General features: G+C 38.8%; 1 protein-coding gene across 3 annotated transcripts in view; it reads left to right on the plus strand.

Annotated features, from left to right (window-relative positions):
- The window catches only part of SLIT3 (slit guidance ligand 3), a 463,356-nt gene that overhangs the window by 38,731 nt on the left and 402,019 nt on the right, over positions 1 to 22,606 (plus strand). For all 3 annotated transcript variants that reach the window (XM_062587759.1, XM_062587761.1, XM_062587762.1), the window contains exon 4: positions 16,549 to 16,620. In XM_062587759.1, coding sequence (XP_062443743.1) covers positions 16,549 to 16,620 — 72 coding nt within the window. The remainder of the gene's footprint in view (positions 1 to 16,548; positions 16,621 to 22,606) is intronic.

Consider the following 22,606-nt stretch of genomic DNA (forward strand, 5'->3'; position numbering starts at 1 on the left):
AACCATGTAATGTACTCTGATCTCAATGGTAAGAGGCATCTGGCAATTGGATCTTAATGCTTTATTTAAGTTTCTTTTATTATTCTATGGATATAAATTATTTTAGCTTTTATTGAAATAAGTAATCTTTCAATATTGAAATTCATGCAGCTGTCTTGATATAAAGATGAATGGTTGTTTGACACACTCGGGTTTTATGCTCCCGATCATTTATATTTCTCCTGGCCATTTGAGAGAGAAGTAAAAATTACTTTGTTCTTCCCGACTATGTTATTAAAAATAAGACAAACGGTCAATTCGCCACAAAACCTTGTCACTGCTGTGCTTGATTGTCCAGGACTGAAAAAAGTAAGGGCAGATTAATTTAGGAAAGAAGTCTACTGTCAACTTGGTAAACTATTTCCAGATCTATCAGCATAGGTCTAGGAATGCTTACTTCCTTGGACATCAAAAATGACATCTTGGAGTTGTAGGTCACATGAATGGTACAAACATACTTAAAGGGTTGAAATTTCATCATATGCTTTGTGTTGTTGTTAAGTACCATGTATGAGCTAAATCTTGTGCAAAATATCTTGAAATAAAATGGAAAAAATAAGTAAAAAGGAACAAATGTATGCCTTGATTGACTGATATTTTGTGAGGGACTTCTGCACTACCTGTTGCTTAACACACAAGTGTGTCAACCTTCCCTGAAAATTTTGTTTATGCTAGAGTATTTTCATTCAGCAGAGAATCTCTTAAGCCTGCTGATAACTAGTTCAAAGATTATCCTCCTGCTCTCACCCTATGCGTTGTGAAAGTGTTTCAGTAGGTCAAGTGAGCAAGAATTGTATTTGTTTTGAGTGTTGATTTTTTTATGGGACTGTTGATGAATTAAACATTGAAATGACACAGTAGCTTTCAATTTCTTACCCTTTGGCTATTCAGTAAATAGAGTGGGTTTTACTGCAATGAGATAACCATTTATAAATGGTTTTTCAAAGATGTGTAAAGTTGCCCCTCAGTGGTTTTATTTTCTAGTTAAGTATACACATTTGGGGAAAGCATTGCACCCTGTAACTGCGCTCAGTGGACTCTTAGGGGGCCCTGCTAGTCTAAAATTTCATAGTTTAGTATGTCTGAAGCAGATAATTATATAGCTACATATTCCTCAGCCACTACTGGACAGCTAAGTGTGTGTGGATTTTTTTTTTCTACTATTATTATTGCTAATGCAAGAGTGAACATTTTCCTCCTTTTGTAAACATGAAAAAAAAAATTGGCACCTCTTCTCTGAAGGAAACCATTAGCAGCTCTGTCAACAGGTCTGCACAGGAGGAATCCAAACACAGGAAAAGTGCAAGAGAGGCAAAGGGCAGCTAGCAAAAAAGCAGGATGCATGCTTCAGTGAATTGGTTTTGGTTTGCATTAGTACATCTGACCAGGGCTGCATAACAAAGAGGTTTGTTTTAACAATATCATAATAAACCAGCCTGGTTTCATCAAAAACATTTTCATAGTAGGTCACTGACCTAAAAGAATTGATGGAAAAACAAATTTGGATCTCGTTTAAGTAGACAAGAGGTTCTGTAGCCACAGAGGTCTTAAGCTTCTACAAGTGCTGGTTAGAAAGTGAATGGAATAACGACACTTCCAATGCAATGTAACCATAATTCAGTTGGAATTGCTGATTAGCATTTAACATAACACGAGAGGATTTGAACATTATTCTTTCTGTGGCTTGTTTGTTTGATTTTAGCCATTTTGTATACTTGATGAAGATTTATGGGAGTATTTGCGTAAGCAAAACATTTAAGGAGTCAGTAGTTGTTTCCCCAAGAATTGTAGGAAATACTTTAAGGTCTGCGTTACTGTTGGTTAAGAACTCCTATATTACTAGACGGGATTAATTTGGATGAATTTTGTTTAGCTTTTATGATAAGTGTTTTGCCTCTTTGAGCTTTCTGATGTTAGAATGATTATACTGACTGCCATCTTAAAAATTCCATAAATGCTGTTGTTTGAATTTCATGCTGTGGAGCACAGAAATCCTCCAATAATCCTGTTCTCTATGAATAAGACATTAATGATGCAGTCGAAGTACTTTAACATCTTTTAGTTTTTTATTGGGAAAATAAGAATATGCAGTTCTTGAAGCCTATCTCTTATGGTCACAGTATCACAGAATAGTTGAGGTTGGAAGGGACCTCTGGAGATCATCTAGTCCAGCCCCATGCTGAAGCAGGGTCACCTACAGGATGTTGCTCAGGATCATGTCCAGACAGCTTTTGAATATCTCCAAGGAAGGAGACTCTACAGCCTCTTTGGGCAACCTCTTCCAGTGCTCAGTCACCTTCACAGTAAAGATGTTTTTCCTGAGGTAAGATCAGTAGTCTTGATCTTATTTTTTTTTTCCCCAGCACATCTCAGTTTCATTCATGTCCACTGAACTGGAGCTCACCTGAAACTGCAGCCTGCTCTGTGCAATAGAACAAAATAATTTGCATGGGCTTGCATTTAGTCTGTGCGTTAGTATTACGTTCTCTTTTGCTTAGAGATGACCTATTCGTTCTCCAGATCTTTCTTTTTGTCTCAAGGTGCTGTTGCATGAAGCTCACACAGAGAAGTGAGGGTACTAGGGTTCATATAAATGTTCTGGATATTACCTATTTACCTGTTATCTAAATTACCTATTACCTACATTTACCTGATACTTAAATTACCTGTTTGCCTATTAACTTTTTATTTTTAGGTCATTGATCATTTGGTGCAGGGGGATAGATGTGACACAGCATACTAGGGAAGTATTTGAGATAAATGGGAACTACTAGGTACTGTGGCCTTCAGAAAATCTGACCCTTGTGTTTGATAATTTGCTGCTTCCTTCTAGGGAAGTGAATTGGAAGGAATTGCCCAACATTGTTTTTTTTCAACTTTTAGATGATAGCATCTTTTATGACAACAGTCTTGTTGCTGGTTATCTCTTGTGGCTTGCTCATAAGAAAATGTCTATTGAACAAATTGAGATAAGTAACTTCAATAGCTTTTTAATACATTGGTAGTAAGAGCTTCCTTTTCATTCTCAAATTTAAGTACAGCGTGCTGTTTTTTCTGCTTAATTAATTATTTCCACATCTTCATTCAGTTGTCTTTGGAAGATGTATTGTTTGTTAAGCATCCAGTTTGATTTCAGGCTGCTGCATGTCTTCCTATTTCAATAGCTCTGTTGGCGTGTAGCCTCAGGGAGAAGGAGTAACACATCGCCACAGCAGCATTCTTTACTATATATGGAGAGGCCTGGTGAGCTGGGCTGGTACTGAGTTATTAAAACAGATCAAATAGGAACAGTGTTCTATTTTTTTTCTGGAAAAAGTGGCAATAATCTATAAGCAAGCTTTCTTGCTAATTATTTGCAGCTATTTCTGACTTTTCGAAATGGCTAGTCTGATTAATACAAACTTAAGACTCATCAGAAGCAACATTGCTTGGAGAATGCAAACTCAAGTTTACAATTTGCTTTCTTCATAGAGTTTCAGCCCTGACTGGGAGAGATTGCTCTCTGATGTAGGAAAAGCTTGACCATGCTTATCGTACTCTTATCACCTTTATGGTTATCTTTCAGGTGTTAGAAGTGATGGTCGCTTAGGGATATTAAAGTACGTTCCTTAAATAATTGGATGTAGTCCACTTCTTATAGGCTGTGAACGAATAATCAGAAGATTAGCACATAGAATGAAAAATGTAGTTGAGATTGGAAGACATGAAGATTTGAAGTTTTTGTGAGAATTCCTAGATTTTTTTTAGATTCGAAATATGAGAACATGGCCGTTCAACCTACTAAAAGTGAGCAGAAATTGAGAAACGGATGGCTTCTGCAGAGAGAGTCCCTCTGAGTTTGAGGGTTTATTGATCGTGTTTTTTTTAGATAGTGCAGGTTTGAATAGTTGTTAATTGAAACTCTTAAGCTGTTTTATGTTAATGATTAGGAAAGACAGATGCAAACTGCCATTCCGAATGACTATAACTGGTTTTATAAATATTTGCTACCAAGTTAGGAGATTGTTCATGAAATTTTGCCTGCTACTTCTAAGTTTACAAGATTTCTTTGATTTTGACACTGTTTTTTTTATTGGTGTTCTCTCATGCATAAGATTCTCCATTCCCAATTTCAGTTCAGATTGGTATTAACACTTTCATCCCTTTCTGTATGATGTAGGGATCATCATGCAGATCAAAGTCACTAATGCATATGACATGAATGGTACTAGATCTTTTTTGATTTTTCTTGTTGGCTTTGGGAAAATATTGAAGTTTAAACTTGGTTCTCAGAATTTTTCTGCCTGTGTTACTAGTTTGTTCCCACCTAGAGGAAATCTGTAAGCGTAATGTTTAGAGACTAGCTTTATCATTCATCTTAATAACAGATTTTCTGTGTTAAAAGATTCTGAAAAATTAGGAGGGATTCTTATGGAATGCTTACACTGAAAACTAAAAAGTATTAAAGAGCCTTCAGCTTATATTCTGCTGCTTTGTAGAAAGAGAAATGTGGTCTGCTTCTGATGGAGCATAGATAATATTTTTTTAATCTAATGAAAACTGACTAATAAAGATTATAACTTCTAACAGCTTTGAAAGTGTGAACTGAGACCACCCAGTCTGCTATGTATATAATGAGGGATCTCTTAAGTAGTAGTTGATGTAAACTGTTTTCCTTCAAAAAAATAATTTCTTAGTGACATGTGGTGCTATCTTTGTCAGTTTTTGCAAAAGCTTCTGTACAAACATGTCGTGTAAATAGAGAAGTTCATTTATTCCGCACCATAATCCTGTATTATGGTCACACAGGGCTTCCTTTTAGCAACCTTTCTGAAATTCCATTATATATCATCTGGTTTTACTTCCTATTGTAGTAATATAAAGAGCTGCTGACAGAATGTAATGGACAAAATTGACTTTTTTTTTTTCTCTGTGACTGTAGTATTTTGACTATTTTTCCTTGCAAGAGAATGTGATGCAGAGTAAAAGAAGAAGCTACCTTAATGGTCATAACAGATTTCTTGATAATAGGATTTTCTGATGAAAATATTGAATGAAATTGTGACCGTGCTCCTACTTTACTGTTCCTAAGCCAGTACTGTTTAAAAGAGAAAACTTAGTAATTCCTTAGGGTTCAGTAACTCCTGTCTTTCTGTCTGAGTCTCCTCTAATGCATTATTTCATTTTTACTGCTTCTTGGTTACACCCAAGCTTGTGATGTAACCGCTTTTCTCTTAAAGTTACTCTTAGAAACTGCTTAAACTACATCATGTTCCCTGAGGCTGTTCTCCAAGGACAATGTCATAGAGCTCTTAATAACAAAGGAAAAAAAGCTAGCTTGTTTATTGCCAAAAATGAGACCCAGATGTTTTTAGTGTGAAATAAAATAAATGACCAAATTGAGGAGTGAACCCAAAGTTACTTGGATAATTTCCAGGTGTTAGTGCTAGAGTACTAGGTTTTCTTCTTTAAAATTGTTCTTGCTTTAAAAATTTTAAAGTGCTCTAACTTTGATTTTCTCTTGGAGCACAGTGGTTTGTACAATAGGTAGCAATAAAATATTGATGCTGAATCAGGCTTGAAAGATGTTCAACTTATGTGGAAAGGAACAGAACACTACAAATTTCATGGCAAATATGCAATTATTTGACTTAGTTGTTAAGCTGTGGACAGTCAGTAGAACAGCAGACACATCATGCAGACGCCAGTGGACGTCTCACATGCTCCTGGGGTAAAGCTGGGTCATTCCTGTATCCAAACAGGCAGAAATTAAACTGACAGTTGTGAGATCTTCAAACTGCCAGAAGTCAGGTCCTTTCCATTTTTTTTTTCCCTCCCACCATAACCAAGCAAATTCAGTGATTGTCAGGATTTCTGCTCTTGCCTGCCTTAAATATTTGCAATTTGTATGGAGCATATTTTAGTGATGTGATGTTTAAAATTTTCACACCAAGTCAGTCACTTAAATGAGGAATGAAGTTGTCTTGGAACCTGGCACAGTTTCCCAAGTTTGAATAACACTTGCCTCTCTTTTTACATTGGACTTTTAGATTGCTTGTGTACGTCAGGGGAGGGAGGTGAGTGCCTCTTGGAGGCAACGGAGAGAGCAAAGAGGAAATTTCTCATGTAGTTAATAGCTGCCTCCTCACTGTACATTTGCAGAAAAAGGCTCTGGGTATTTTTTTTGCATTTTACTCAGAGTAAAACTGTTCTGCACATGAGAGCATGAAGCTGAAAGTGCTCCTTCTCAAAATACCAGATGAAGTTGTATTTGGTAATGTTTTTTGATGTTATTGCTAATTCAGAACTACTATAAGCACATATATTTGTACACCTTGTGACTGAATGAGACATCACTGTTTAAAAAAGAAAAAAAAAATCCATTAAACCCACTTGTACTGTGTTGCAGTTCATATATAAATATCCTCAGAGATAAAGAAGTGGTGATGCATAAGCACAGAAAATTAAGGAGGCTTGTGACAGCATTAAATCCGATATTTATAGACTACAATGATAAAATGGGATCTCTGGAGGTAATCTAGGCCCACTTTTCTGCTCAAAGAAGGGTTGATTACAGTAGATTGCTTAGAACTTTGGTTCAAAGATAGAAGCTCCACAAAACCACTCTGGGCAACTTGTTCCTGTATTCAGCCATCCTCACAGGGAAAAAAGCTCTCACATTTAAGTGAAAATTTTTGTATTTCAACTTATGCCAATTGCCTCTTTTCTTGTCACTGGGCACCAAGACGATTTTGGCTCTTTTTTCACCTCTTCTATAAATGTATATTTATACACATAAATATATGTATAAATATATATTTATGTGTATAAACATGTATGTGTTATGAGCTGTCTCTGAGCATTCTCCGCTTGAGGCTTAACAATTCCAACTTTCTCTCATTCATTGGTTGCTTCAATCCCATAATCATTTTCATGGCCCTTCACTGGAAGTGCTCCAGGATGTCCATGTCTATCTTGTACTCAGCTCAGAAATGGAGTTGTTGAATGGAAATCCAGTTGTGGTCTCATCAGTGTTGAATAGAGGGGAAAGATCGCCTCAACCTGCTAGTGATGGTCTTCATAATTCAGCCCAGGACGCTCTTGGCCTTCTTGCCATAAAGGCACGTTGCTGGCTCATGGCCACCAATGCAGCTCACCAGGTCCCCCAGCTCTAGTTCTTCAAAGCTGCTTTCCAGCTGGTAAGCCCCTAGCCTGTATTTGGTGCATGGAAATATTTATTCTCAGGTGGAGAACTTTGCTTTTGTCTTTCCTTTTGTTGAATTTATAGATAAGATTCCTGCTGGTCCATTTCTTCAGCCTCTTGAGGTCCCTCTGAATGGCAACACAGCTATTCTGATGTAGCAACCACTCCTCCCAGTTCTTTATCATCTGCAAGCTTCCTCAGGCTTCTTCAGGCTGCACTCAGGCCCTATCATCCAGGTTATTAAATATGATGGTAAACAGTGTTAAACCTGATATTGACTCCTGGAGTATACCAGTAGTGACTGGCCTCCAGACGGACCTTATGCTGCTGATTGCAATACTTTCAGCCTGGCAGTTCAGCCAGTTTTCAGTGCTCTTTACTTCCCACTTATCTAGCCCATAGTTTGTTGGTTTATAGTTTGTTGGTTTATCTGTTTCCAAAGCCATACTAAAGTGAAGATAAAACAACATCCCTTTGCCACAAAACCTGTCATCTCTTTGTAAAACTCTGTCAGGTTGCTCAGGCATATTTTCACCTTGGTAAGTAATATGCTGACTAATTCTTGTCTGTCATGTGCTTGGAGATGGTTTCCAAGAAGATTTGTGCCATTGCCTTCCCAGGGATCAAGGTGAGTCTGACCAGGCTATAGTTCCTGGGATGTACCTGTCCTGAAGGTACAAGTGACATAATTCATAATTCATTCCCTGCACATTTTTTAAAGAAAGAAAATTCTTCTCCAGTGTCTTTACATGTCATCTGTGAAGGTGATAGTTTCAGTGCAGATGGAGACTGCTACTTGAAAGTATTTTTCTTTTTTAAGGTCCATAAGAGTTGCATTTCCTGTATGTGTATCACTGTAGGTTGTATCTTTGTATGCAATTGTTGACAAAATATATTTGTTCAAGTGAATAGTCATGGAATACTGAAAGGCATGTTGTATTGTTAGAAAGAAAGCATGTGAGTAATGTATGTAAAATGACTGTTATGGCCTACTGCACTTCCAAATATGTCTTGTTCCTTTCCATCCCTACCGCATGCCTTTGATTTAGATCAGATTTAGCTCCCATTTACTTTTTTTGAGGACCGAACTATGACACAACAGCAACAGATCTGGATGTGACCCACATGTCTCCAAATGCATAGCCATGAAAAATCTAGTGGAAACTGGTACCCCGAAGAAAGTTTACCCTCCAGGGAAATATGACCTCTAGGTTAAAAACTACTTCAAAATTGTTCCATCAAAATTGAAGTTCTTTGTTCATTCAGAAGTCAACAAGAAGCTGAGAAAAGGAATAAAACAAAAGGATACTACAGGAGAAGTAGAATCCTGCATATTATTTTTACTTATGTGTTTATTTCATAGGTTGGTCCTGGTTAACTTCATCAGTCCGAATTCTACCTGTAGGCTGGCAGAATAACCTTAAAGCATTTTCTCTTACTAAGTTTCAGCTGCTGTTTCCTACTCTGTTTTTAATCGTTCAGGGAATCTTAATAGTTAAGTTTCCCTGCTATCCCAGCTTCAGACAGAGGAAGAAATATTATTAGCCGTGTTGGAGCCAGGAAGGTAGGAATTTCGCAGTTAATAACTTTTCCATTGTTTTTTTAAGGGCCCTTGATAGTCTGTGATTGACATTGCCATTGTTTCTCTCCATTCCCTTGCCCTCAGGACATGGGAGCCCTCAGATGGGCAGTAGGCTTAGGGAGGAAAGCAATTAACGGGCACTAGTAGGTATATTAGCAAAATATTTTGGGGAGGGGAGAGTGCTCTTTGAAATAGTGTGTTTGAAGATGCAATATGTTATCTCTCCAAGAAGCTGATAATACACGGAAGGATGATGTTGCATGTGTATTTCTAGTGACTTTGAAAAGTCACAAATTAAACAAGATAATTTGCTTTAGGCTACCTGTGTCATAAAGCAGGAAAAAAAAACCAGTTTGTAACATTGATAAAGCTGTGTAGTACAGTCACTTGTATATTTGCGTTGTATGAGAACAGAATTCACATCCATTATGCCTAGGTGGAGCAAAGGAAGTTACTGGAGGCATGTGAGGATGTCACAGTTCAGACAGAAGCATTTTGGGTGAAATAAATTGAAACAAAAAGCAAGTAATGTTCATAGATACACACATGGATATGTGGATATGCAGACATATGCATATGTACACACATACAAGTACACAAGAAGTTATCTCTTGTTCATAGTAGTAGCTGGGATTCTTTTACTTTGCTGCTTGATTTCAGATATTTTTTAAGTCTCATTGGGAACAAGCTGAACTTGTGAAACAAACTTCACTGTCCAGAGAGACTTTGCAGAAGGTGCTTTGAATTCAGAGACTTAAAAGTGCCTATTAAAAGTTTGTGGTCTTCGTTGTGGTAGTACGAATAGAATTTCTAGTACTGAATTTAAATCCCCTTTTGATGAAACAGAACAAAAAAAGAGGGGAGAGGGGAATATAGGAAAAACTAACGTATCATGTCCACAGTATCTCAAACCCGAAGTCTAAAGCAAGCTGTTATTGTATTTCCAGTTGGAACTCTCTAAGAAAGAGCAAACATGTGAGTGATATTTCTATGGAAAACACTCCAAACCTCAAGTGACTTACGGCACAGAGATCACTTGAATCATAAATTGAGTCTTTGTCATTAATATGACTCAATGAATTTTTCTATTACTAATTTGTCTGGTCACTTCTATACCCATATAAACTTCTAGCAACTGATGATTTACAATCAGAAGTTTCATAATTTAATTGCATACTTTGTGAACATTAACTTCTTTTGTTTTTGAAACAACCACCAACAGCATTTGATATTTCCAATTCTTTCTTCTGTTAGGAGAAATGAGAACAACTGTTTCTTACCATTTTCCCTTCCTTCACAATTATACAGATCTTTATCATAGGTTTTCCTCAGTAATTTTCCTTGTTTTCTGTCTCAGATTGTTGAGTCTTTCTAATATGGAAGCTGCTCTGTAATGGTGATCATCGCCTTTCTCAGAACCTTACAGGATTCTTTTGGAGGTACAAAGTCAAAAGCTTTGCACAGTATTGAAGGCATGGGTTTGAGTGGATGCTCTCATGGATCTGCTTCTTGAAAAGTGATGACCAGCTAGGAGACTGCTGGTGTGTGCATGAACTTAAAAATCAGTTTCCTTGGATGTTGTGTATTTGCGATGAGTTGTGTATGTGATTTTGCCATTCAAGCATTCAATACCATTAGCTCCTTCTGTAGTTTGTGAGCATCAGCTGTCACTTAGTATCATCAACAGCTTGTCACTCTATGCCCCCCTCTGCCAGTCCTTTTCAGGTCATCAATGAGTAAAGCTGAATAGCTTGAACCCTCTTGGAGATCTTGTTCTGGTTTTAGTGGAGACTTCCTTATTCTGTTTCTTTTAACCAACTATTTATCCATACAAGGATACTGTGGTGTCTTGAAATAGATTCCATGCTGCCTGCAAATAGTCAGTGTTTCAAATACTCTTTATAGTTTCTTTTTAAAGAGCTTTTTGCTTTTCATGCAGGTCCTCTTTTCCAGACAAAACCAAGAAATCCCATACAGCTGTATTTTTATTGTCCCAACATGGGTGGTATATCTGATTGTTATGTTTCAACAGAAACTGTTTGGTAGTATCATTCAAGAACAGATCCTGTGTACTTGTTTAATAGTTTCTTACTTGTGGGTTCCCTTATTACTTCCCTACAAGGCAACCATCTGTGGTAGCTTTAAACTTAGTCTTAGCACCATACCTTGATGTGACAATTAAAAATTTTACACGGGATCAATGAAATTAATGTTCCAACAGACCTGAGTTACTGTGCAGGCAAGACAAAACGCTTGTTTTTATTTTTATTATTTTTTTTCCCTGCTTATGAGCACCATGCAATTTCATGCTTACTTTTATATGTTAAACAGACTTTCCTTTGGTAATAAACTTCAGCAGTCTTCAAAGCATAAGAAGCTTTATTTCAATAATTTCATAAGCTGTCTGAAATTAAGTCTGTTTTGGGAGGAAAGATGGGGAAAAGGAATGAAAATGCTGGTTTTTTTGTTCTCATTGTTTGGCTTTAAATGTCTCAGGTGCTTTCAGTTAGCTGTGTAGTGGGTGATGGCCCACAGGCATTTGCACCTGAGCTCTTCTCAATTCTTCCTATGCTTTTTTTCCTCTGTCCATTCATCCATGTAAGTCAGCTATATTTGATACTTGCAAAATAGCCTTTGGAGGATCTAATAACTAGCTGAGTAACAAATTCAGATAGTCTTATCAAGTACAGTTCTTGAAATAGTAGCTGCCATTATGTTCCACTGACAAAAGGTACACATTAATCGCGAGAAAGGGTTAAATGTAGTTGTTGGTGCATGCCTGAGCCCAACACCTTTAGAAATCTTGAGTGAGCTCAGCTGCAGCAGTTCCTGACAATGCAGTGAAAAACTCTGGTTCTCTTTGGGGAAGAAATGGCAGTATTGTTTCCTGTTTTCTTTTTCTTTTTCCTACTTTCTTTGTCTTTTTTTTTTTTTTTACAAGTTTTCTCTCCAAGCTCCTTATGACCTTTTATGGACTGTATTTTAAGTAGTTTACTATTCTATTTCGAGAAAATAGTCATGTTAACCAGACTGTTACAGCAGGTAAGTCTTCCTGAGTGCATAGCTCACCAATTTCTTCTTTTAAAGGTAGATTTAATAATGTCCTTGGAGGTACCCCCTGCCAATCTAATCATTTTGTTTCATGCCTGTCCTGTTTTGTGTCTTCCTTGAAAATAATTTCATGCAGTCATCTGGGTAATAGTCCTCAGGTAACCTGAGGTAGATATATCTTACAGAGTAATGCTGATATGTCCTGCTCTCTGCAGCCTTGAAGAAAGGAGTCATTCTTCTTTTATTAAAAGCTCATGGGCAGATCTAGGAAGAGGAGGAAGTTTCATCATACAAAGTTATAATTGAAAACTACTGTGTTGTAGAAAGATATTATGCATACATATATAAAATGTAATGTGTTTTATATAAGTAGCTGCTCCTGCAAAATCCAGTACTGCATAAACAAATGTCTGAAGCTTTAACTCTGTATTCCTGTATGACATGATTAGAAGGATTGAATATTTATATGCTTTTATTAGCTTGTACCCAGAACTGAATTTCACCATTTACTAACCAGTCCTAATTACAAAAATTATGCTGATGCCTTATAATCATTGTAGAAGAAATAGTAGTGCAATTCCGTGGTGAATTCCTGCATGCAGGAATAGAGGCTCCCTGCCCTGACCATTCTCAGCGCCCAAGGGCTTTCCGGCGGGAGCGCAGGTGAGCGGACGCTGGAGCCTGCTGCGAGGCTGTCGCCCTGTGTGGGTGCTGCGGAGGAGATGTGTGGGCTGGTTCCTGGAGGCCCGTTCCTCATCTGTCGAGAACTATTGTGCCGAGTTGGAGATCGGCTTTAATGGGTCGCTTTTGGGGGCCTGAGGAGCAAACGAATAAAACGGAGTGTGTAAAGCTATATTTCCCGTGCATAATGATGGTTAAAGTAGCCTGGATGATGGAGGGAGGCGCAGTGCACGGCGATTGCTGGCTGTACAGTCAGCGTGTGGCTCCTCAGACTCACTCGGTTTGACTCGATGCAGGTGTTGCCAGAGCTGATGTGACTCCTGCAGAGCCCCTGCGCTGTTCTCCAGTTTCCAGGAGATTTTATTAGTCTGGGCTCCACACTGTGCGCATTCACGGAGTTGCTTCTGATCCAGCGCTGGAGCTAAGCTGTTCCGTGGCATTCGGTGACTATCCATCATTCTCCCAGCGCTCCCGATTCCAGGAATATTTTGCAGGTCTCATTAGCTATAAAATGTCCAGTTCCAAGTACTTCGGAGGCCGAACAGCTGCGTTTTCATCAAGCAGGCCCAGGTGGAGCGAACCGGACCGGATCCCGCGTGGCCCTGCACCCCCGGTTCCTCCCCCCGGGCCTGCCGCAGCGTCGCGGGCCGGGGCTCGCGCAGGTGCTGCTCGCGTGGCAGAGGCGTTTCTAGCTCTGCGGAAGAGGACGGAGCAAAGATTTCCAGTAGCGTGCTGGGAATCGCAGGTGGCTTGCTTACTGCGGAGGAGCTCGTGTGACCCTCGCAAGTTCACTAACAGCGCTGCTGGGAAAATGTAAATGATACTTTTGGAAATTTTAGTTCGCTGTTCAGATTCACAGACCCGATGAAGCATTCTCTCATTGTGTAGCTAGAATTAATTGTAGTTGCAAAAATGGCTTGGCCTTTAAATCAAATTCCAGATACCATATCTTCATGTTCGTTCTATTTTAAATAAACCACAAGTTTAGAAACAGAAATATCTGTATTTATTTATACAGTGAGGTCACAAGAACAGTTTCAACATTTTTTTTTTTTAACAGGAATTTGGCTCACTTTCAATTTAGCAGACCACTTCCCCCCACCCCCCTTTTTTTCTACTGTAGTGGTAAATGACTTCACATTTTCCTAAGTATATTATCAAATTAGAAATGCTGTTCTGAGTAGAAGAGTTGTAATTGAATTAGACATTCTTTATAAATTTGATGTTACACTTTCATGGTACCTGGGCTGGTGCTTGCTCTGTTGTTTGTGCTGAAGTCCCCTGTTAGGGTGAGGAGTGCCGTTATGTCTAGGCCGGTGCACGGTTCGGCAAGAACTAATTAGCTGACACGATGGAGCGTTAGGCAGTAGCACGGCAGGGAAATGTTCAGCGTTACTGAAGATAGCGTAGCGCGGTTTTCAGTAAAATAAGCTCAGACCTTGGAAAAGCTGTGAGAAGACTGAAATGAAGAGCGGAGCAGTTTCCAGTTCTTATCGGACGGTTCTCATCCTTTCTCCAGCTGCGGCGCTTTGCGCCCTTCGCTGAAGGAAGCGGCTTCGGAGGCGAACGCTGGATTTCCGGCCGCGAGGATCCCGAACGGAGACGACAGACCCTCCCCGCTGGCGCCCGCCTCCCGCGGTTTTCGTGCTCGGCTTCCTCGTGAGCGCTGCGGCTCGGCTCGGCTGGCTCGGCTGCCCGCGCCGGGGAGCAGGGGACACCCGCGGCGCGGTGCGGCGCGGAGCTCTCCGCCTCGCACGTCCTCGCGGGCGCTTCTTCTCCGTCAAGCTGAAGGCAGCGGTGCTGATAAACAGCCGTTCTCATTAAACGCTTTTCGAGGCTTTTACGCCTTCTGTACGGGATTTTAAAGCATCCTGCTTTTTACTTCGGTCCTTCTGTATCAAGAAACTTCTTAGTGATGTTTCTCTCCAAGTATTTTTAGCAGTGTAATTGGAATTTTTTGTAGGGTTGGCTCTTGATGGTGTTTTGGCACTTAATAAATATCTGTACGTAAAATGTATCCCTTATTGAGTGTGTATCTGCATTTATATAGGGGAAATCTAGTCTTTTTATGCAAGTATTTTAGTATGAGCTACTTGAATACAGTCGGTGGCGTTCGAGAGAAAATGCCCTGTCGCTCCCGTGGTTGCGCTGCGGACCAAACCGCGCGTGAAATGCGATTTAGGAACAAGTCTTAAAGTGATGAAAATGATGTTTGGAGAGGTTGCAAAGCCTGAAGCAGCACAAGCCCTTTTTTCTTTATTTATTTTATTTTTTTAAAGACCTGTTAGCTCGGACTCCTCCGTCGTCAGCTGCTCGCCCGGCCTTGCCTCGCTAGCTGCACGCTGCGTTTGCTGTGCGCTTGGCGTGCCGCGAGGAGAGGAGCACGTGCAGCGCGTGTGTACGCGAGCACTAGTGTGTTCTCGTAGGTGGTTTGAAAATCAAGCTGTTCCTGAGTTGAGGCAAGGGAAGGATTTGGTTAAGCAGTTATCTCTGTGGGTCGGTTCAGCTTACTGAGCGCCGCGGTGTGAGAAGAGTAAAACGTCATTTGAAACAATACTGTGTTTTTATGGTTTAGTATGTTATATAATGTATTATATTTCTCTATAAATAACATAGTAAATTCTGACCAATACAAAAGGCTTATTGCTAGGAAACAGTGAATCACATCATGAGCTGCTAGGGAACGTGCCTGTGTGGACTTCATCTGATGTTTGAAGGAAAATCAATGTTCAGGTAATGTCAGGATGAAATCCTAAAATGCTCAGGAAGAGGACAATTTAAAAGGGCGACTGAGAATCTGGTATCTTGGAAAAATAAAGGAACTAAGATAGCGTTAAAACTTTGGTTTAGTTTGATCTCTGAGGAAGGCCTTGCAATTCCAGCTGGATTCAGAATTCTCACAGTGGAATTACTCAACATGTGAGAAAACTGGAGACCGGTTACTGGGTGCTAAGCGTTGATAAGTTTCTAAAATCCAGGTGGCTTTTGAGACCAGAATTCTAGCAAAAATAGATTGGTAACCAGAGTTAATAAGCATCTAAGGCAGATGGGGAAGGAGGAAGGCAAAAATATATTCTTATATATGAGCATAATTAGAACAGTGGAGCTGTGCTGCTTTAGTCTGGGTCAGCTTCAACATGCAAATACCATTCCTCTGGGCTGTGGAAGCAAGCAGCTGCTGGTGGTGTCAGAAAGAGGATTGTAGGAGAAAGACTGTTTCTTATACATAAAACTGCTTTTGAATTTTGCAAGGAAATCTTACACATTTTACCAAAGAGAGAAAGTTTATGCATTTTGCAGGTGGCAGACTGGTATCACTTGTAAGCCAGTGGCCTTCTTGCAAATGATAAGCTGTCTGTAAGTGTGAAATTTTCAAGGCAAGTCAAATGGACTAACATATAAACATTGAGCTTCTCTCTAAAATGTTCCTGGAAATACTCTAAAGAAAAACTTCTAGTTCAAAGCACTGTGTTGTTGGTTATGTGTATTTTTTGTGTTTTCTACAACAGTACTCATCAGCTCCAAAGGTGATGTTTCAGAAGTGTGGGTTTTTTTGTTTTTTTTTTTTAATTTCACTTGGGTGTGCTGCAGACATAATAGGTAGTCTGGAAATCACCTTATCTTATTGCGCCTACATATGCAGAACGAAAGATAAAATCCAGATACTTTCTGGTAACTATTCCTCATAGCAATGAAAACTCAACGTGGTGGCCATATGAGTTGCTGTTAGTAGGCCTCCAGAGCAAAATAAAGAAAAAAACTTGAATACTTATCCATACTGAAACATTAAAACTTTCACGTGATTGTCCCTTGACTCCCTATCTCAAGCCTATAGGCAGGTGGTCTGCATGTGGCATGCAGACCTTGGCACACAGTGTGTTTTGTGTTCAGTTTGTAGTATTAATTTTAGTACTATGTATTAATAGGAGCTGCATGTGGTTATGCATAATAGAATAAGCTTCTTAATTTGGAAGATAATCTAATTTTTTTTTTCCTAACTGTTCATGTTTAGGCGTCTGAACAGGAATAAATTGCAAGTTCTTCCGGAGCTGCTTTTTCAGAACACGCAGAAGTTAACAAGATTGTAAGTAAAATTTGACTTGCATTTGTGTTGTATGTTCCTTATTGCATTATGCAGATTCTGCGTGTTTGTCCCGACTGGGGTGAGATGTTTGATTTTGGAGGTACTAGAACTGCTAGATGGTAAGCATTCATAGTGATGTTGTGTTGTCTTTGCATTTATAGTAGTAATTCATTAGCAAATAAATATCAGATGGAAAAGAAATCACAATTTTTATGTTTGTTATGTGTTGTTGACTTCAAAGTGAAATATTTGCAGCTCTCTATGAAGAGTTATAGAAATAATAAAGAAGTGGTAACTTACATCAACTGTACAAAGTCCAGATGTCCAGAAAGAGAGACTGTATACACATGGTTTTAAAAAATCAGCATGTTGATGTATTACAGTTTGTTATAGTAATTTTTTCTTTGAGTTTTAAAAACATGCTTTTTTAAGTAAACCAAGTCACTGCCATGCAGGCCAGTAAAGTTATGGTTGATGCCGCCTCAGCCAGGAAGATGAAAAAATATGGGAGAAGAAAGCATTTTGCATCTTGAAATATTAAGACTGTGTTAGATGATGTTTAGATGGTAGTAGGACTGGTATGAACAGCAAGAAAAGACTAATCTTAGCTCAGGAGCACATTTTGGGGGAGGATTTGGGGAGCGTTGTTTGTTTTTTATGTTGTACAATGACCCTGTGATTTAAAAAATAATAATAAAAAAAGAAGAAGGATGAGCAGGTGGCTACACAGATGCAATCGAGAACAGAATCACGTGCTTATTTTAAAGTAGCGGTTAAAAGCTGTTGGAAATAGCTTTCTGGAACCTGCCAAGGCTTAACTCATGATCTAGTCCATCTTTTTTGAGATGTGTATATGGTAAAATTTTATTTTGAATGCTTGAGTTGATTTATGGAAGACTGGTTAGTAAGATTTATGATTTGGCTAGCAAAATTGTCAAGTTACTACAGGATGGCTGAAAAGTTGCTACACTCATATGGGGTTCTTATAATTGTTTTAATACCTCTTTATGCAATGAAACAGCATTCAGGCAGTGCAGTAAATTTTTCTTCCTGTGGAAATACAATACACATTGCAACGGTGAAGATTAATTTTGGAATCAGTTGACTATTTGAAAAATAGACTCTTTGTCAAGGTTTTAAGAGAAAACAAATTGAACAGGGTGGTGTGATGAGAGGCACTGATACAGCTTTGGAGGATTTGTTTAATGAACTCTGGTTTTCTTAGAACTTTCTCTTGAAAGACTTACTGTGCAAATAAGTGAACTTTTATCAACCACATTGAGATTCAGATTGGAAAATACTGGTGTCTTGGTCTCAAAATCTACTTGAAAATTTTTGCCAGATTTGTTTTTGACTAATGTGGCTTTGTCATAGCTTTTAAATGCACTGGAAAATATTTTCTCCATGGGCTTTCTAGGACGGAGTGATTCAAGTGTATATCTTTTCTGTATCTTGAAATTTCACTTGATTATAGAATGTGAGGTGATTCTTGCTTCCCATTAGCATTATCTGGTCTTCAGAGGATGCTGTTCGTATTTATTTTGTAGAAAGCTGCTCATATGGGTTTCCTAAGGAAATGGTGGTACTTTTAAGATTAGGGAAAAAAAACAGAAAAGAAAAGAACATGCTTACATGTATCTACAAATATGACTTCCTATTTAATATGCTCTAATTTCTTCTGTAAGTAGTAGCATTGTATGTGATTAGCACTGAACTGAAATGAAATTTCTGGTTACTTGTGGTTTCTAAGGAACGTTGTTTATGTTGATAACATCTTCATCTGTCTTGATGAGTGCTGAGGTAGTTGTAATCTCAGAAGCTTTCTAAAATTGTCAGTTAACTTCAAGTACCTTTGCTTTTTTCCGCAACCCCTCTCCTCAGACCGCAGAGCTACAGAATATCCTCGTCTTTCACAGTTCTGCCTGGACTTCTTCGTCACATCTGGTTGATATTAGGAGCAGAAGTATAGAGGGGAATCAGCCTTCGGTGGAATGTGAAACGTCCCACAAAATGAGTTTTTCATAAGATTTTGAGCTTTTTCTTTTAGGAAGAATGGCTTTGGGATTCATGGATTTTGTTTGCTTTAGTTAAGATAAAAATTTTAAGGTTATGCTGGCTCGTGACTGCGCTCTTGACTGAATTCTCTAGTGGAAATGTTTGCTATTGCTCTGTTGTCTTGATTTCCTAGATTTTAAGAATTTTAATTTTTTTTTGTGAGATAAGTATCAAATATCTTGAAGTGAGGTTACTTTAAATGTTCAGAGAATGAATCTAGGAGAAAACATTTAATAAATCTTGAAATGGAAACAAGGCAGGTAGTTGTTGGATAGCTTCAGATACTGTTTACTAATAAATAGGGATAGAGAGAAAAGTAATACAAATCTTAATAAAAAAGATTAAATGCATAGAAAAAGTGCAACAACCCAAAACATGTAGGCTGTCTAAAGCTATAAAAGCATGTTTTGAGCCCAAGGTAACTGCTTTGTAATATTCAATATTCAAAATAAGTTCTGAAACTTGGGTAGTGTATGAGTGTAACTTTTTGCTCCTGGGTGCTGGTGTCACGAGTTTCCTTAGCGCGCGCAGCCGTGTTGGTGGACACGGCGTGTCTGCCTGCTCACCAACGGCCAGGCACGTACGAGGCCACGAGATACTTAGGGATCTTAAAACAAAACCCAGCCTGTAAGAATATATTTGTTTTGTAAGAATATATTTGCTTAGTTGTCTTATTTTCTGTAGCCAAGTAGTCAAGATGAAATGAAGCTTCCTAGTTTGGACTAAAAAAAGAAAATCTATCGAAGCGCCCTAAACTTGAGACTTGCAGCGCGAATGAACCGCCGTTACCAAGTGGCTGTAGTTCTGGGGCGTCTGTTGGGCGCGGTTACTGTTAACGTCCGTGTATATGGGGGATCCCGTGCTGCCAACGCATCGTGGGTTGTTTGTGGTGCAGCGAAGTTTGTGAGGGACGGGGACCGAGAGGCGCCGCTGTCCCGCTGCGCCTTGCGTGCAGCCTCCCGGGCAGCGGAGCCCCGCGGGTGCCTGGAGAGGCAGGTGGGTGCTTGCTGCACGTGGTGCTAATTCCCTAATTGATGGCAAGTCATATGGTCTCTTATAGATGTATATCGCTCTATCTGTAAATAGATGTTTTCCAGGGTGAAGTCGGTGCCTATCAATAATTACAATAATTGCCAAACTTTAATTAGGTGGTACTTCTCCAGAACAAATTGCAAAACAAAATGTATCACTTCAATGCTTGAAGATTGGAGGGGGGCAGGCAGGGGAAAGAATTAAATGAGGAAAAAAATTGGAAATTTAACAAACTGCTAAAAGGATATGGGAATCTGGTGCTCAGCCTGCTGTATTATGCTGTTGCTTTAGGTTACTTGGGTTCAGGAATTACCTGGCTTTTGCCTCCATACAGACATTCTGCTTGTAGGTGGATGAAGAGGATATGTAGAACTTGGTTAAGTTACGCTGACTCACTCTTATTTGTAGTGAAATCTAAATTTTGGCGTTTTTCTGGATTATATTTCAGTTGCTTTTCAATGTTTTCTTCCTGAAGTAATGTGTGGACCTGCAATTTTGTTTATAATTTATTTATAACACTAATATGAATCTTATCTCCTGTTTATAACCACAGAGGTGAGATGTGTCATCTCAGTTTGCTAGTTCAGTGTTCAATAAATGGCACATTAATATCTAATATGCTATGTTCGGCAGTGTGAAAGACCCAAATAAGCAAATGTGAATTTGATACCTTGAGGAACACTAGCAGAAATTGAGTCTCTTTTTTGACTGTTACTTGCTTTTCTTTTTTTTTTTTTTTTTAATGCAGATTAAAAATGAGAAAACACACACGCACACGCAGATGTTTCTGAAGAATTTTCTGGAAAAAGGTTTCTCAGAGAAGTTTTATTGCTGTGGCTGGTTTTGATACCTTGATTGCTCAGTTTTATCCTGAAGCTCAGTGTTAAAACTACATTAAAAAGCCTAGAAATAGTAGTCTATTCTGTAATTCATACACTTTGAAAGTCTTAGCAAGAAATGTGTATTATTGTATGGACATGCACACTTAAAAGGAATGTTTCCGATGAACTTATTAGTCACAAAGTCTATGCAACCTCTCTGATTATTTTTCTTACTGGCTTTTAATTTTGTTTTTATATGTTCATATTTACCATCTCTTTTCCTGATTTTCTTGTTCTGATGATTTTAGTGTTTGATGTGCAGTCTTGAATGTTGTGTAAGCAGTGTCATTAATTCTTAGCAGAGGTTTAGGCACTACCTTACTTATGAGGATCATATTCTTGAACATACATATAAAGCTGTATGCAACTTTGAGGTTGGCTGTGCAGATCTGTGCCGTTGTACTGCACAGCGCGCCTGGAATGAGAAGTTGGCCCAGGAAAGTCGGCGTCTCCCGGTGTGGCAAGGGCAGTATGGATTAGCTCTCACCAATGTCTTGTCATCTTTGGGTGCTTATCTCCCTCAGTTTTTTTTTATTGTAGCTAGGAGGATGTTTCCCATGTGTATGGTTTGCCAAAGGTTGGCCTCTGAAAGAGTTGCTACAACTGTCATCCTTACGGTCTCCTTTCTAGCTTGGTGCTTTGCAAGCTCTAAGTGTGAAATTCCTAACTTCTGGCTCGGCTCAGCTCTGAGGCGTTTATCTAGTGAATGTCATCAGAAGCTGTTTCTCAGAGCAGGGATTAATTCATAAATTTTCTTAGTGTCCTCTTTATTTTCCTGTCTGTCCCCTTTCTAGAAAGCAAGATCGGAGCGCTGTCGGCGAGCTCCGTCATCATTCCACGCTAAAGCAGGACCGTGGCAGTGCCGCTGTGATAGCTTGAGTTATGGCGTTGCCATGGCAAAATAATGTAGGCTGTAACAGTGTGTTGCTGTGGTTTTGTCCACATCCAATAATTGTTGTTTTACTGTGTATAGATCACAGCAGGTCTTTTTAGAAGACAGTAAATAATAACAGTGAGTGTTTGCTGCTCTCTGGGGTGCACTTTTGGCTTGAGAAAGATGCGCATTAGGTCAGAAGCTTCTGCTGCTGATAGCTGGATGACACTGATAGCGTTTAGCAAGCTGAAGCCATTAGGAGTGTGTGTTAGTGTGTATACACATGCGTGTGTGTATGTATAAATATACGCACATACACACACATATATACGCATATGTATATTGGTTCTGTTTGTAAATAATGTATTTTACAATTCTTAAAAATATGCACACCAGTTATACTTCCAGAGTCTAAGAATTTTTTTGCTGTCCAAATGAGTACAGAAATCTACTTCCCTTTTTAAAAATATGAATAAGGCTTTTTTATGGAAGTAGAAAAAAATGAGGACAAGTCAAAAAGGAAATATTTGAGGCTTCATCCTTTATACTGCTTTTTCCTCAGCTTGAAAATAGATATTTAAAATTATACTCTGTAGATGTCTTGGGGAACTGTGCCTTGGCAAAATAGGGGTGCTTGGGGAAGAAAAGGTGCTCTTCAGCAAATTGTGCATTTTAGAGCTACCTTATTTAAATTAACACCTATTGCCAACTTGTCTACTGATTAGGCCATCCTATTGTATTGCTGTTTAAGGCAGTTTGTAGCAAAGAGTTTAACATTTCCAGAAGCAATGCCACACATGCACGTGAAGTTAAACAACTATTCTGCCTTGGAAGTAAGCTTTACATGATTGCTTTTCACCTTCGTTATTTGTTAAAAAGAATAATACCTCTTCCTTCATTTTTAGGAATGAAACATACTCTTTTGGTTGGAATTCAGTCCAAGAAATCAGGAAACTCCCAATTTGTAAGATTAATTCGCTACTAACTTATTTGGTAGCCTTAGGCATGTTGCTGGGTGTCTGTTTCCCTAAATATAGGGTTGTTTTTTTAAAGCAGTTTCAGCAACGTACTCTATTTTCAAGTCGTGCATCTGGGAGATATCATGTTAAATAAAATTATATTATCATTTTGTGTGCTCAACACA

This window comes from Rhea pennata, chromosome 14 (assembly GCF_028389875.1).
Source record: "Rhea pennata isolate bPtePen1 chromosome 14, bPtePen1.pri, whole genome shotgun sequence".
Lineage (NCBI taxonomy): Eukaryota > Metazoa > Chordata > Aves > Rheiformes > Rheidae > Rhea > Rhea pennata.